This window comes from Equus asinus, chromosome 2 (genome assembly GCF_041296235.1).
Source record: "Equus asinus isolate D_3611 breed Donkey chromosome 2, EquAss-T2T_v2, whole genome shotgun sequence".
Lineage (NCBI taxonomy): Eukaryota > Metazoa > Chordata > Mammalia > Perissodactyla > Equidae > Equus > Equus asinus.
The window spans coordinates 59,589,303-59,605,659 of NC_091791.1; the positions used below are offsets into that span (position 1 = coordinate 59,589,303).

Consider the following 16,357-nt stretch of genomic DNA (forward strand, 5'->3'; position numbering starts at 1 on the left):
GAGTAGCAATAAATGTACTTTTCCTCCTTTGTTTTTTATTGTGATGAAATGTACATAGCACAAAATTTACCATTTTACCCATTTTTAAGTACATTTAAGTTCACTGGCATTAAGTACATTCACATTATTGTCTAACCATCACTGCCATCCATCTCTAGAACATTCTCATCATCCTAAACTCGAACTCTGTCCCCATCAAACACTAACTCCCCATTACACCCCCCCCCCCCCGACTCCTGACAGCCACCGTTCTCTGTGCCTTTCCCTTTAAGGTAGTGTATTTGTAAACTGGACTATGTTTAGAGATCTTGAGATTGATATTTCTTTTCTCTGGTTAGTGTTCGCTTTAGGTATTTACTTGTGTTTTCAGTTCTGTGGCCTGCAGTGCCCGCGTGCGTTTTGTTTAACTGGTAGCAGAAGCAGAGCTGTCTTAGGTCCTGGTACTTACTCACCTGCCTTTAGTGTTCAACAAGAGCATACTGGCCTCTGAGCATTCCGTGAGAAGTTAGCAGTGGCAGTGTGTTAATGCTGCATGCCGTCTGAATCTCTGTGAGCTCAACTCCAGGCCATTTTGGTTGTTTCATTTTTAATAACATTTTTTTCTTGTTACAGAAGTAGTGCATGCTCATTGTAGAAAATTAGACAATATAGATAAGCCGTAAGAAAAAAATTAAAATCTTGCTACCTAGAGATAACCACTATTTATGTATCTATATCTCTTTTTAAATCTGAATCAGGTTGGACTATACAAAATATAGTTTTTATAGGTCAAAAATTGTTGAATATTGGCAATTTCATACAGTTTATCACATATGCACGCATAACGTACTTTTTATTTTGTAACATCCAGCTTGAATTTTAGACACAAATGAAAATATCTTCCCTCTAGAGATCAGAGATAATTTTGGTAGAATTGCCATTTTTTTCAGCACCTTGCTCGTGTTAGGAGTATTCTCTGTGTCACTGAACAATTGAGTTGTTTTTAGTTTATTGCCTGAGGAGTCTAAAGTCTGGACTAGTGATAAATTTTGCTGTTTTTCAAACTCTGAATACCCTTCTGAGGGGGAGAGGGTCATGCTGGAACACCGGGTAGACACTGGAGTAATTAAGAACTGGAAGGGACAGGACGTTGGGGCATGGAGGGGCGGGCAGAGGGTTGCTCTCTAAAGTGTTCTCTCTGCTTTAATTCTGCTCCCCGATTATCAGCTAGTGTGCTACTACTTGACGTTGATTTTAACTGTGGGGCTGTCCGTAGTTCACCAACAGAAATCAGACTTATGTGGTAGGAAGAGGCAGTAAACTCCAGTTTCCAGCCATGGCACTGTGGGCAACACCCTTAAGCTCTCTTAGCACGTTTCCTCACAATAAAATGGGCATAATCACACCTGCCTCACCTAGTTATAGGGTGATATGAGGGTTGAGTGGCGTCATTTGTGACCTGGAAAGAGCCACGCGTTGTTTTTCTTACACTGGCATTTCCTATTTTATTACCTTAAAACATAATAATTACTTTTCTTTCTGTACCTCTGGGGACTTTTACTTTTGAGATAGTCTTTTTAGGTCATGACCACATAATCTTTTCATTTTTACCGTCTCTAATCCTGTATTCTGTTCTTTTTACCCCATACCATTTTATCTCACAACTTTCACAAAATTAGTCTATTCTTTTCTCCTCCACCTAGTCACATAACTGTTCTTTTGGACACCTGCCTCAGTTTGCTGATTTTTAGACCTCCCTTATTAATTAATTACTTGATCTATTAAATAAGGAGTGGTTCCGAATCTTTACAGCTTTGACGTTGTTAGACATAGTCAAATAACAAGCAACTTAAGTATGCAACATTGTTATTCTCATTTGATGGACTGTTGTGGTAACATTGAAAACATGTTTAGGAAGAATTTTTAATAACGTAGAAAATGCTGTAAATGAGAGGAGGACACCATATTGTACACACAGCAAGATCTCAGCTGTGTGTTACAATGTGTAGAACATAGAACCAAAAGGAAATACCCGAAATGTAAACAAAAAAGTAACTACAAACAATTGATTTCAGTTCCTTTGCCTTCTTATTCTGTCTGTGTCTTGGTTACCTGGATTTGTCCTAGACATTTACAGAGTGTTGACCACAGTGGTAGGCACTGGAGAGTGAAGTAGGCGCGGGGGCAGCCTAAGCACAAATCACTGGTAGAAACGCAGGCATCATACAATGCCAAGAGGAGGTCCAGACACGTTCTGGTTGCTGAGAGAGGGCACCTTCAGTCCAGGGAAATTGGAATGACCAGATCTCCCAGGAATGCAGTAAAAGTTCATATGCAGTTCATGCCTTGCATAGAAGCTGGTCTAGATTCCTTACAGACTCTTTGGGATAACAGAAAATTCCTATTGTGCATTTGAAGCAGTGTAGAGTCCTGGGGGTCTAGGACTGAAAAAACAGACTTCAGTTAAGTCCCTGCTCCGTCACTGATTTGATCTGTCACCTTGAGCAAGTTATTAATGTTTTGATCTTCAGCTGCTTGTGGATAGTATGTAGTGTCTTCTATGCCAACCTCAAAGTCTTGTTGTTGGAGGCAGTTGAGATATATTGAATGTGGATTCTTTGAAAGGTATAATAGGGGGCTGACCCAGTGGTGTGGTGGTGAAGTTTGCGTGCTCTGCTTCGGTGGCCCCAGGGTTTGTGGGTTTGGATCCCAGGCACAGATCTACACACTGCTCGTCAAGCCATGCTGTGGTGGCATCCCACATACAAAATAGAGGAAGATTGGCACAGATGTTAGCTCAGGGTCAATCTTCCTCACCAAAAAAAAAAGTCTAAAGAAAACAAAAAGGTGTAGTGGTCTATTTAGATGCCCTGTACTTATAATTATTGTAATTGACAGAATCAGAATTCCATATTTGTCCTATGTACCACCTGACAGAATGGAGTCTGATTGGTATTCATGATACTGAAGGCCTTTTTAGGTCCAGAGAATGTTGCTAGGATATGTGTTGATTGAGTTACTGGAGCATAGATCCTGAAAAAAAGCATGGGTTGGTCATTTGTTTTGGAGGAGGGAAGAGAAATGTTGGACATCTGGAAACATTGGGAAGGTAAAGAACTCTGGAATACATGTCATGTGACCTGGCAATTCTGTTTCTGGGAATTTATCCTGTAGGTATACTCTCATGAATGCAGTATGGTGTGTGTTACAAGGTTATTTCAGCATGGTTTGTAATAGCAAATATTAGAAGCAATCTAAATGTTTGTGAGGAAGGAGCAGGTTAAATAAATTATGGTATATCCATATAGTGGACTACTCTACAGCTGTAAAAATGAATGAAAAGCACTGGTCTTTAAGAGAATATTCCTACGTAGAAAAACAAGGTCTAGTACAGGGTTAGAATATGCTACCTTTTGTGTAAAAAGAGAGACAAATAAGAATATATCTTTATTCTTGCTTCTATATGCATAAAGAAATTCTAGAAGGGTATTCCAGAAACTTAATAGTGGTGTTTGCCTGAGGGTAGGATAGGTTCTGGGGGATAGATGAGAGGGAAACTTTTAACTCTGTGTTTATTTATTTATTTGTTTGTTTGGATCATGTGAATATATTACTTATTCAAAAAATTAAATTTAAAAGGTTTTTTTTTTGAAAGGAAAGAAACTCTACCTTTGCGATCTGAAGGCAAGTGAGATTGCAGAGGACATACTGAATAGTTCAGACATTAGGGCTAGCAAGTCATATTCGTGGAAATTTATTTGGGTAATAGAACCATTTTTTCTTTTAGGTTTATGGTCAAGGTTTAAAAAGAGATGTTTTAAGCTCATCAGGAAGATGCCTATTATTGGTCGCAAGGTAAGTGGAATCTTTGTAGATCTTCTTTCCCCTTCTGCCCCCATGATCATCCCTCTTTCTTTCTATTTACTGACCCTAGTGTTCTCATTGGGGAGGGGTAATCTTGTCCCCCACCTCCAAGCAACATTTGACAATGTTTGGAGACATTTTTATTATCACGGCTGGAGGGGAGTGCTGTTGGCATCTAGTAGATAGGGAGAGGCCAGGGATGCTGCTAAGCATCCTGCACTGCACAGGACATACCCCACAACAGAGAATTATCTGGCTCAGAATGTCAGAAGGGCCAAGATTGAGAAACCTGACCTAACCCTTTCTCCAATGTACTTGACCAAAGGAGAAAGGAGATGTCTGTTAAGGAAGAATTTAAAATTAGAAAACTTGACAGGAGTGACAGGATGCTTTGGGACAGTATTGACTGGGCTGAATTTAAATATCTGGGGGTTGGGTGCTTAGATGGTTTAGATCAGAGTTGGCAAATTTTTTCTGTAAAGGGCTAGGTATGGAACTTTTTAGGCTTTGCAGACCTTACCGTGTCTGTCACACTCTTCAGCTCTGCCTTTGTGGAGGCAAAGCAGCGACAGGACGATAGGTAACAGAATTAGGCTGTGTTCCAGTGAACCTTTCCTTGAAAAACAGGCATAGGTCAGATTTGGGCTATATTTCACTGATCCCAGGTTTAGAAACTTAGGGAGGAACAGAGCTCTCCTGCCGTTTGTACCTATCTATACTGTAGTGTGTGTTCCCTTCACTGCTTCCTCTCTGCCCTCCCCCCGCTGAGGAGGAGACAGTCACCCCTCTGCCCTTCCCGCAAGTTCTTTATCACAAGTGCAGATAAACAGGCTCCACTGCAAGCTCTAAGCAGATGAGTCCTTGAGGTCTTCATCTCCCTTAGTCCCTGCCCCGGCCCTCAACTTTCCTGCAAGCTCTGTTTCACTCTTGGCTTTCAGTTCGCTTTCCCCATTCCTGGCCAAACCAAAGAAGATGTCAGTTATCTCTGGCCATTGACTAAAATCCATTCAGACCACTTTGCTAACCCTCCTGGAACTATGTATTTTCGGATTCATTTCCTGTGGAGCAGTGGAAACAATAACGGGTGGAAAAGGGGAATGAGACTCAATGACCTTTCATTTGACTCCAAATCTTATGAAGCCTTAAAATTAAACCCCCTCCGTCCTTCTCGAGTGAAGGGTAGAGGGGAGGGAAGATATGAAGGACGGACTAGATCACCAAGGATGATAGCATTTCCCCTTATCATTGCTGGTATTTTTTCTGCCCGTGTTCTTCACGCTTTTCTTCTTCAGTTTCAGATTTTGAGACAAATACTAGGGTTCCAGAACTTATTCTTAAATTTATAAAATAACAGAATTGGAAGGTACTTAGAAACTATATAGTCACCTTTCATTTTTAGAAGCAGATTTTGAAGCTGAGAGACAAAAGTTACTTGTTTTGAGTGAGTATGTGTCCCCCTCTCATTCATCACTTACATTCACGTGTTCACACGTGTTAGTACTGAGCACCTGTTCCATGTCAGGTGCTGGTCTAGGTGCTGAGGGTATTGTGGGAACAAGACCAAGTCCTTCCTCTGTGAAACTTATATTTTAGTAGAAAAGACTGAAAGTAAATAAGTAAACAAATACATAAGAATTTCATTTTGAAATAAATGCTGTGAAGAAATTAAAACGTGATAGAGGCTCTGAGGCAACAGTTGGGAATGGGGAAGTACTTGCCGTGCTTTCTGATAGCCCTCTTACTATCATTTTTTGTCTTTTATTTTATTCCAACAGCAGAGTCTATGCATGAAGCTCAGCTTTCAAAGTTTGTTCCTGTTGCATGGTTGCCGTTTATGCAGCATAGTTCTTTATTTACAACTTTAAAAGTATCTTCATGTCCGTCACATGCCCATAGCATTGCCCACGCGTGTGGTCTCTACTCCCTGCCAGCACCTGCCTGTCACACTGCTGGAGACATGTTTTGAAGGAGTGGCTTCCCTGTGGTTTCATTGAGGGCCACAGCTAAGAAGCTCCTCCTGTATGCTTGTCATGCACAGCTAGAGATGAGGGAATCTAAAGTTTGGAGTGAGCTCTTGGGCACCAAACTTTAACAGATGTTGCTGAGACCGTATCACTGTGACACACAAAACTTGTGACACATTGCTGTTCTTCCCCAGACCCTACCACCAAGAGCCTCTTATCACAGTCGGCAGCCCCTGCCATTCTACCTCCTTACTCTGTTCGAGGTTTGTTTTTATTTCCCAGCACTTTTCATGACCTGACTTTTATTTTCTGTCTCTGCTGCTAAAAGAAGCTTCATGAGAAAAGGAGTTGTTGTCACTGTATACTGCTTAACTGTATTTTGTTCACTGTGTATCCTGGGCCCATGGTAGTAGTTCAAGAGATATTTATTGAGTATGTGAGTAAGTGAATGAATGAAAGGAAAGGTCTCAGAAGCTGTTGCTGTGAGGATGGAAGAGAAGTAACCATAGTTGATAAATTAGGTGACAGAAAGGACCTTGCTCCTCGTAGCACTTAGGGTCAGTCAGTCCAGGCTGTGGACAACCTGAGGACAGAAAATACAGGCTTCCTGGCACTTCCTGGTGTGGCTTGGGCTTATCTGTGGGGAGTTGTTTGGGGCCTCCAGTTTCTATGTGCGTGTCTGTGGAAGGAGCTCATCACTTGCACAGACACCGGAATCCCTTTGACTGCTGCGTGGCCTCTTTTCTGGCTACTGTCCGTGGCCCTAACTTTGTTTCTTTAGCGCACACAGTGTAGCTGCTGCTGGGGTGGGAACAAGGTCCAAATACTGCCATCAGAGAAGTGCTGCCTCTAGCAAATGCAAACCAAGCAAAGCGGTGGTGATGTCAGCATGGCAGAGGAATGGGGGGGATTGAGTGCATCTTTGACTTTCAGAGCAAGTTGACTTTTCAGACTTCTAAGAGACTGTTGGACATGCCAGAAAACAGCTGAACAGTTAAAATGTCGCATCTCTTTATGAAAAAATAGCGTCCTTGTTTTGTAGCACTTGTGTGGTGCCCAGCCTCAAGCAGTTGACTTGGTGTCATAACTGGTTCCTCTACTCTCTCTCCTGTATTCCTCTGTCTCCTTTTTAACTTTGTCTTTCTTACCTTTGGAGATCCAGGATAAGTTGAACAAGACCAAGGATGATATTAGCAAGAACATGTCATTCCTCAAAGTGGATAAAGAGTATGTGAGAGCTCTACCCTCTCAAGGTCTGAGCACGTCTGCAGTTCTGGACAAGCTCAAGGACTACAGCCGTCTGGGTATGGTTCTCTGCAAATGTGTGCTTTCTCCTTTCTTAACGGTGCTAGTTTGCTCGTTGTTTCTGTTTGCATAGGTTAAGAATAGTTTATCCCTGGTACATATACTTTCAGGAGGGCCTGCTCCCTTTCTCAGAGGCTGAATTTCATATTTTAAAAATTATGTTTAGATTCATCCTTTATTCAGAAAGCAAAGCAATCTCAGAAACAGTGGAACTTGGTTCTGTTTCCTTTTCTAAGCCTGAATAAAAAAGAAACATTTGTTTTTTAAAAAAGAATATATATAATAAAAATGAAATGCAGATTCATTATGAAAATTGTGAAATCTGCATGAAGGCACAAAAGAAAATAAAAAGTCCCTGTAATTCCGTCATGGAAAGATAAACACAGATGAGAGATACATATGTACGTAACAAAATGTTGTTAGTGTTTTGTGTGATAAACACACACACGTACACGTATGCATGAGCACATGTGAGAAGGATAAATGCAGCTTAATGTTTGAGAGTACGGCCCATGGAATCAGCCTGGATTCACATCCTGGTTCTGCCACTTACAGTGTGACTTTGGGTGAGTTACTTCTCTATGCCTTGGTTTTTCTCTCTCTACAATGGGGATAATAATAATAGTACTCACCTGAAAGAATGATCATAGAGATTAAATGAGATCATACAGGTATATATAATGCCTGGCATACAGTATGTGCTCAATAAATGTTAGCTATTATTAACACAAGCACAGTAAGATCATATTACAAGTACTTTTTTAAAATTGGCTTTTTCGTTTGGTATGATTTTAGATTTATACAAAATTTGCAAAGGTAATACAGAGATTTCCCGTGTACCCTTTACCCAGCTTCTCCTGATGTTAATTTGTCAAAACTCAAAATTAATGTTGGTGCAGTACTATTAACTACAAATTCTGGTCCTATCTCACCGGTTTTTCCACTAATGTCCTTTTTTCTGTTCTAGGATCCAATTCAGGATACCACATTACATTTCAACAAATGCATTTTGAAATTTCTAATTGACATATGTTGAGTTTTTGACATTGGATGGTACAAAATTAGGTACAGTCTGGGATTTATAAATGATAGGAAGCAGGGTTTAGTACTGTGAGGCCTGTATATTAAAGATTTACATGATTATGATTATTTACATGATTGTGATTATTTACATGATTGCTGCCACCCTATTTCCTTCCCTTCCCTTTTTAAGTCACTGTCCATTGCCATGCTCTGTAGCACCAGTAAAAGAGCAGGAAATGAAACTGTGTCCTGCTTTTGAAAGGCTGGAGACCTCTGGTCGGAAGAGATGCATGGTACAGACCAGTGTCCTCTAAGGAAAGAGGGAAAGTAACGCTGGCAGCAAGCCAGAGCTGGGCAGATTGGGTGAAAATGAGGGGCTGGTTTGGATAGTCACTGCTCAGTGCTCTGCTCTCTTGTTGGAGCTGAAGATTGTGGATTTCTAGAGCCATGGATGTAGTTTTAAGTTACTGTGTTTCTGTGATAGGTTTCTCACTACTCGCTTTCAGTAGGGCTCAGCCGTGCCGTAGCAAAAGGAGACGCCCATATCAATAGATTTGTTGGTATGATGTAGAATGTCTCTGGGGAAGCACCTCAGACAGGACGTGGAAAGTTGGACCTTATATTCTGGTCAGAAGCCTTTCCTCCGAGCTTTATCCGCATGTGACTGTGTTCCTGATCCTGAGTGCCGCAGCCTGTGTTGCTGGAAGCAGGTGGCTAATTCTGTGTGGGTTTCCACGCTCCTCTGAAGGAGGGGCTCCTGAGACCAGGATGCCGAGGGTTCATATCTCATCATGGTTTGTTTAGTCAGGGATTCAGTTTCCTGGCTCCAACTCTGATGATAGTTTATTGAAATTTCACACTTCTGTGTTGCTTTTTTCTGCTCATATCACTTCCTTTGGGTAGGAAGGGAGAGAAGAAGGAAGCACTTGCAGAATAAGGTCAAGCCTAAGCCATACAGAGAACAGGAAATGAGTATGGATCAAGGAAAATTTTTCTGCTGTTAGAAGGCAGTTGGGGATGATGACAACGTTATTGTTGTGCTAGCTTTGTTGTACCTAGATGCTGTTAATGTCTTTTTCACACTGTTGATAGGAATTGATCTTACGTCTTTATTTTGCTGTGATAGCTCTTTATTGGGATTCTTTTTCTCAATCTGATATTCCAATGCTTTTGGGTTTCCACTCAAACTTTTTTTCCTTTTGTACCCAGAGGAGTTTCTTCCTATTTCGCCTTTATCAGAACCTGTCTTCCCAAAGGTTGCTGCGTGCTGACCCAGTGGTCGTACCTTTCTTTGCAGATGTCTTGTGGCAGGAAGGGAAAGCCTCCGGAGCTGTGTACAGTGGGGAAGAGGAGCTCACGGAACTCCTCGTGAAGGTGAGTGTCCAGCCCTCAGTGGGAGTGTGTGTGCTCTGTATTGGTTTATAGGATCTCACTTTTGCCTCCTTACTTTTATAATTAAAAAAAAAATTCCTTAAGGAAAGTTTATTTTTAAAATAAAACTAAACAAGTTTAGAAAGTTTTTCTTTATCCAGACACAGGTGAATATGCATAATATTGTCAAAGACATCTTCAGTCTGTAAAAAAGAAAGATATTATTTACGTCTCCAGGTCTTACAGACACCCTGTGTAGGAGGCAGATTACTAGGGAAGGTAGTTTCATCATTTGAGGTTATTAATGCCAAGACCAATTTTGTCTGATAGCAGGAGACAAGGGTTGGAAATGTGGTCATAATTTCTTTTGCTGCCTGAATCTCAAATCAAATGATCTGAGAATGAGCAGTAGTCTCACTAATAATTCAAATAATTCTCGTTTTTGGTTGACTTTAGAATTGGCTTTAGCTTTTTCCATTTCTAATCAAATTTATTTTTTAAATCCCACTTTGTCATATAAAATTAGTATTGGACCGATGGTCTCTCAGGTCTTTGTGTTTGATTATTATAACTGTGAAGCTGCTCACACCTTACTGAATATTACACATGTTGCTCAGCTATATCTTTGCGTAATTCTGATCTTACACCTATGCTTAAAAGATCTGTTACTGGCTTCCCATTATCTTCAGGATAAAAGGCAAGCTGCTTATGTAACAGAAAATACAAGTCCTGTCATAAGCCAACTCCCACCTATTTTTTCAACCACTCCTTTTAATTTCCCACGTACACACTAACTCCTGCCTTTTCTCTTGACCGAGTATACACCTTGCTCTTACGTTGTTTTCCTTTCCCTCCTTCATTCCACCTGTTCTAAATGATGAATTCGTATTTATCACTCAAGGTTCCATTCAACAGACAGCTCCAGAACACCTAAGATGTCCATTATTCCCTCTTTAAGGCCCCTTACCATCATGTCCATACATCTGATATTGTACTCACAGCAACAGCTGCTTTGTGCCAGACACTCTACTAGTGCTTTGCATGCCTTCTGTTGTTGACGTATCGCTAGAACCCTATCAGATAGATACCATAATTATCCCCTTTAGCATATGAGGAACTGAACCTCAGAGAGGCTATTTGACCCAAGATTACATAGCTAGAAGTGATAAGCAAAGCCTAGATTTCAAACTGGGTTTGTTTGGTGTTTTAGTCTGTGCTTTTAACCACATTTATACTTCTCTTACCACATTGTAAAATAATTTATTTGCACGTCTGTCTCCTCTACTATATTTTGATCTTCTTTAGTTTGGGGAACATATCTTACCATTTTTCCGGTTGGTAGTATTGTTCCTAATACCTAGAAACTTGTTTAGTGTGTGATTCTTTGTCCCATACAGTATGATTGTCTTACTTCCTGTCTGCTTGCATTTCTTTGCAGGCCTATGGCAATTTTGCCTGGAGTAATCCTCTGCATCCAGATATCTTCCCGGGACTGCGGAAGATCGAGGCAGAGATTGTGAGGATAGCTTGTTCCCTGTTCAATGGGGGACCAGATTCCTGTGGATGTGTAAGTGTATGCAAGTGGCATCCAATAATCTTATCTATGGTAGCTTAACATAGAAGATTTTATTCAAGACATTTTATTACACAAGTAATATGTGATTTTTGTAGAAAGAACCAGATTAACAACAGTTCTAAAATATTACTTGTAATTTGTAATCTAGAGTATCAAAATTTTTGTTCTTTTTTAAAGATTGGCACCTGAGCTAACGTCTGTTGCCAATCTTCATTTTTTTTTCCTTCTTCTCCCCAAAGCCCCCAGTACATAGTTGTACGTTCTAGTTTTAGGTCCTTCAGTTGTGCCATGTGGGACGCCGCCTCAGCATGACCTGATGAGCAGTGCTACGTCTGCGCTCAGGATCCAAACTGGTGAAGCCCTGGGCTGCTGAAGCGGAGTGCTCAAACGTAACCACTTGGCCATGGGGCTGGCCCCTCAACATTTTAATATATGTTCTTCTAGATATTTTTTCTTTTCAATTTTTTACTTTGAAAAGCAAACTTACATCAAGTTGCTAGAATAGTTTAAAGAATACTCTCGTTAACTAAATAGAAGTATTTTGCTGCGTCTGCTCTCTTTGCTCCTTTCTCTCCCTCCCTCTCTTTCAACCCCCTATACATCCACCTACCTACTCATTTATCTATATAACTTTGTCAAACCATCTTATAGTTTTTTGAATATACTTCTCGTTTTACTTCAGCTGGAAGTTTATTATTTTGATATAAGTTGAATCCCATTTAGTTGATTTAGGAATAAAGGAAGAGGGTATCATTATATTTAAAGAGACATATGAGGATTCCTTGTTTCAGCTATTCTTTCCAGTAGATGTTTGTTAGTTTTCCTAAAGTGTGATTCATAAATTTCTGCCTAGATTTTTTACAACAAACTGATAATGCCTTCTGTAGAAAAAACTAAATCTCAGCTTGTGTGGAATAGTTAGATTTAACCCAGTATGCTGTAATGGTAACCTAGAGGTGCTAATCCTATCAGATACTTTCATATAATCATTATAGTCTGCAAATTTAATTAGTGAAGGGCCCATCCAAAGATAAGAATATTTTATAGTTCCTTTTTGTTTTTTCCAGTAAGCAGTATTGTTTTTATTTTGTCTTGGCACCATGAAAAATCAACATGTTCATATATTCAGTAGCTAATAAAACTGGTATTCCTGGCATTCATTTCTCCAAAAACAATCCAAAAGTATTAAAAGTTGAACCAGCCATAATCTAGCAATGGATTCCCTTATGCCATTTAGATGGCTGGGGTGACATGGAGGGGAGATGACAGTATACTTAGTGTTCATAGGTGCTCTCCTGTGCTATTAGACTCTTCATGACCTTTTAAGACACCATAGGTTAAACACAAAATGGTTTGGCCTTATCCAGTAAAGTTGAAGATACACGAATCTTTGGACCCTGAAATTCTGCTACTCGGGATATATCCTAGAAAAACTAGTGTATATCAGGATGGATGTGTATTTATAGCAGCCATGTTCATGATAGTTGAAAACTGTTAATTCAAATGTCTGTCAATAGTAGGGTAGGTAAATTGTAGAATACTATGTATGCTTCAGTCCACTGTAGTTGTTACTCAGGTTGATGCTCAAATTACCCCATTTTTGGCCAGTGGGAGCTTCTTAATTTTGGCTCCTGGGTCATTTTGCATGACTCAAGTAGTCTTTGAAAGTTTCCTTTCTTTCCTTTCTTTTTTTTTTTTCTTGGTGAGGAAGATTGACTCTGAGCGAACAACCATTGCCAGTCTCCGTCTTTTTTGCTTGAGGAAGATTGTCCTTGAGCTAACATCTGTGCCAGTCTTCCTCTATTGTTTGTATGTGGGATGCTGCCACAGCATGGCTTGATGAGCAGTGTATAGGTCTGTGCCCAGGATCCGAACCTGTGAACCCCTGGCCACTGAAGGTGAGCGTGCAAACTTAACTACTATGCCACCGGGCCAGCCATGTCTTTCCTTTTTTTTGACAAATTATTTTTATTTGATGAAATATTCCAGGTTCGCCTTGTACATTTCCTGCTCCAGACCCAGAATTAGCCATTTGTCCAAGGAGTCTTGGTTCATTTATAACTATATAAAATATTTACATGGTTCATAAGTCAAATTTATGGAGTAAGACAGATAAAAAAACTTTACCAGAATAAAATCCAGAGAGACAAGTAGAAAGTACAAGAGAGGTTAGGAGACATGCAGCATAGAGTGAGAAGGGCTAACACACATCTAATTGGTGTTTAAAAGCAGCCAGAAAAAATAGAGACCCTGTAACCTATAACTGTTAGAACATCTGATATTCCCAATAGCAGCAGTGGCTGGAGCCAACACAAAGTTGGGGGTGATGAATGGTAAGCTGTGAATTGATAATCGTTGGAGCTGGGTGATCCATGAGCCTTACCCGTCTGTCCCTGCTGGTTTCACTCATGTTGTCTTGTATCTTTATATTTGTCGGTTTTTTTTTTTTTTTTTTTTTACTATGAGCCACTCATTTTCCTGGGAACTTAACTGTGAGGCCTAGACTGAGGTTAAGTTCTTCCAGAAAGATTTGTAATTACTTCTGCCAGTTGCTGGGGCATTGCTGGGAAGTGCTACCACATTGGAACCAGTTTAAGTCCAGTTCTCAGCATGTAGTTTTGTACAGCAGAGGTGATGTGAATTCAGACCACAAACTCACAAAAATCTGTCTCCCCATAACTTCTTGGGAGATTTATTTTTCTTTACCTGTGCATCAGGGTTGAGAAAAGCAGTTTTTCCTTCTGTCCTCTTTGGCACCAGTGGGGTTTATTTCCTGTACCCCTGAGAATGTGGGTGTAGTCCCAGTGTTGTCAGCTGTCTCCTGTTAGACCCCTTCCCTTGGGCGGGCCTGGAATTTAGCTGCTGTCCATTTGTCTGAGTGAGAGTTTGAGGTCTCTAGGGGTTGGCAGCAACCCTCGAAGGTAAAGCCGGCTTTGGTACTTACTTATCTTGTAGGATTCTTGATTTTGCTTTGTTTGGGCATTCAGTGTATTCCTTTATGTTAGCTTAGTGGTGGATGTAAAAAAATTTTTAAATGTTTTATCAGGCTTTCTGGTTGTCTCAGGTAGGAGGGTTGCCCAAGGCAAATGTTCTATGTTGCTGGAAACAGAAGTTCCATAATTGTTTTTTTCCACGTGAGAGACCTTTGTATACTTGAAATCCTTTCCCCCGAATCTTCTCTTTCCCACGTATTTCCTAGGACACTCAGCTGTCCTTAGAGAACATGGTTTCACAGATGTCCAGCCATCTCCATCATTCTCCTTTGGTTCTCTCTGACCAGCCAGATGGGCATAGTTCTCCAAGTGTGGAATGACATTGATCTTTCAATCTCTCTCTTTTTTATCTGGGTTCACTAAACTTATCTTAAACCTTTCCTCTAAGTCAGTATTTTTGTTCTCAGCGGTGTTTATTCTGTTCCTGATATATTTATTAATTCTGTATTGATGCTGTTTGGTACTTTGTTTTTTAGGTCTGCAGTCTCATTGTGTTGTTTCAGTGTCCAGTGTTTCAACTCTTGTTTTCTTGGATTCATGTTCTCATGATATTGTCCAGTAGGGGACAACAGTCATGAGGAATTTCCTTCTGTCCTTAGGTTGGTACCTTCTGAGTTGTGCCTTTATTTTGCAAACCACTTTTTTCTTTTTATATGTTTGCATAGTTACCATGCTATTTTCTTTCATCTTGGCTCATGCTTGGGTGATTCTCTAGACATTCTGTTTGTTCTGACGCATGGTGGGTGATTTTCTTGTCTGAGAGTGTTTGATTGAGGGCAGGGCTCAGCTAAAGCTTTGTTCCATCTGTACTAGACTCTCTAGGTGTCTTTTGAGAATTTGTTAAAGGTCATCTACCAGAGTTCACTCTGCCTAGTTGGAAGAAAATAATACCCTTTGGGCTGTGATGATTTCTTTAGCCCATCCTGTATCCCTCAAGTCTTCACTTTAAGAACCAGTCCTGATGTTCTCTCTCTCTGTTTTGCTTGTTTCTGCCTAGTGGCCATGGCTACCACTCACTGATCTGAAGCTAAGGAAAGAAAATAAGGAAGCCCCTTCCACTTGCTTCTCTGAAGATTAGGAGTATTAATGATTATTAATTGATTAGGGGTATTAATGAGAATTCCCAGGATTTTGCTGACTCACCGGACAATCTCCGGGGCTTGGAGGAGGGGTTGGGAGTTGTGTTTTGTTCTCGGTTCTGCTTTAGAAACTTGTTCCTTTTTTTCTTTTCTTTTTTGTTTCTTCAAAGTTTTGCCGGTATTTGAAGTTTATTGCATTAGATTCTCTCTTTTCTTGTTTGGTGGTTGTTATGGCAGATAATTACTGCTTTTTTCCTTCATTCTTACGGTTATTGGGGGAGAAAAAATCTGTAAAGTAGCTTCAGTCTGTCTTAATCCAGAAATCCAACCTGTGGGGGTTTTTTGTATTGCTGCAATTGGACCATGCCTCTCGCATTCTGCTCCTTTCTAGTGGATGTGTCAGGGATCAGGAGGAGGATAAAGTCAAAAATCCCCAGTCCCTTCGAATGCTTAGACTTTTGTAAGAGAACTAATTACCTCTGGGATTATTCAAGTTTCTCTCTTTCTCTTGAGTCTGTCTCTCTCTGTAAATCTCTCCGCCTCTGTCTCTCTTGATGAGCCACTTTCGGTGAAGAAAGTTCAGTTTACAGGTGGGAAACAGGAAGACAGCCAGATGGCTGAGCAGCCTTCAGCCTGTTCGCAGCTAAGGTCTTAAGCTCTTCTTGTTCATTGTTCTTCAACCTTAAACTAGCTTTCCTTTTGTTAACTTCATTTGCCTTAGTTAGAATGGGTGGGAGGTAGCTTCATATACTGAAAGAAATTAGGTTACCACAGAAAACAGTCTTGGCTTGTGCAAATGCCATTGGGTCCAAACAGCATCTAAAAGAAAGTTTTCCAAATAGGTCATGTTCTACCCTTGTTTTCTCACATCCATATCCTATGTAAGAGTGAGTTTTTATAAACGTTGAAAGAAGATGATTAATATAACAAGTAGTCACTGAGGTTTCTATCTTGTTAATTCACAATTAAATTTCTGTTTTTCTTTGGGTACAGAGGATGGAGGGAAATGGGAGAGTAGTAGCATATTTGAACACAGAATTTGGCCATCAGAAATAAAAATTATAAGTAGAATTTAGGCGTTCCTGCTTTTATAGTCAAAAGTACACTGTTGTTTGCCTAACACATAATGATGTTGATTTGATGAGTTAACAGGACTGAAAATAGGACATGTGAAGTGGGTGACTAGGGGGTTTGGAAATATTT

General features: G+C 40.2%; 1 protein-coding gene across 6 annotated transcripts in view; it reads left to right on the forward strand.

Annotated features, from left to right (window-relative positions):
• The window catches only part of SGPL1 (sphingosine-1-phosphate lyase 1), a 51,459-nt gene that overhangs the window by 22,446 nt on the left and 12,656 nt on the right, over positions 1–16,357 (forward strand). For all 6 annotated transcript variants that reach the window (XM_044756644.2, XM_044756675.2, XM_070489659.1 and 3 more), the window contains exons 4-7: positions 3,767–3,834; positions 6,964–7,111; positions 9,433–9,509; positions 10,945–11,073. In XM_044756644.2, coding sequence (XP_044612579.1) covers positions 3,767–3,834; positions 6,964–7,111; positions 9,433–9,509; positions 10,945–11,073 — 422 coding nt within the window. The remainder of the gene's footprint in view (positions 1–3,766; positions 3,835–6,963; positions 7,112–9,432; positions 9,510–10,944; positions 11,074–16,357) is intronic.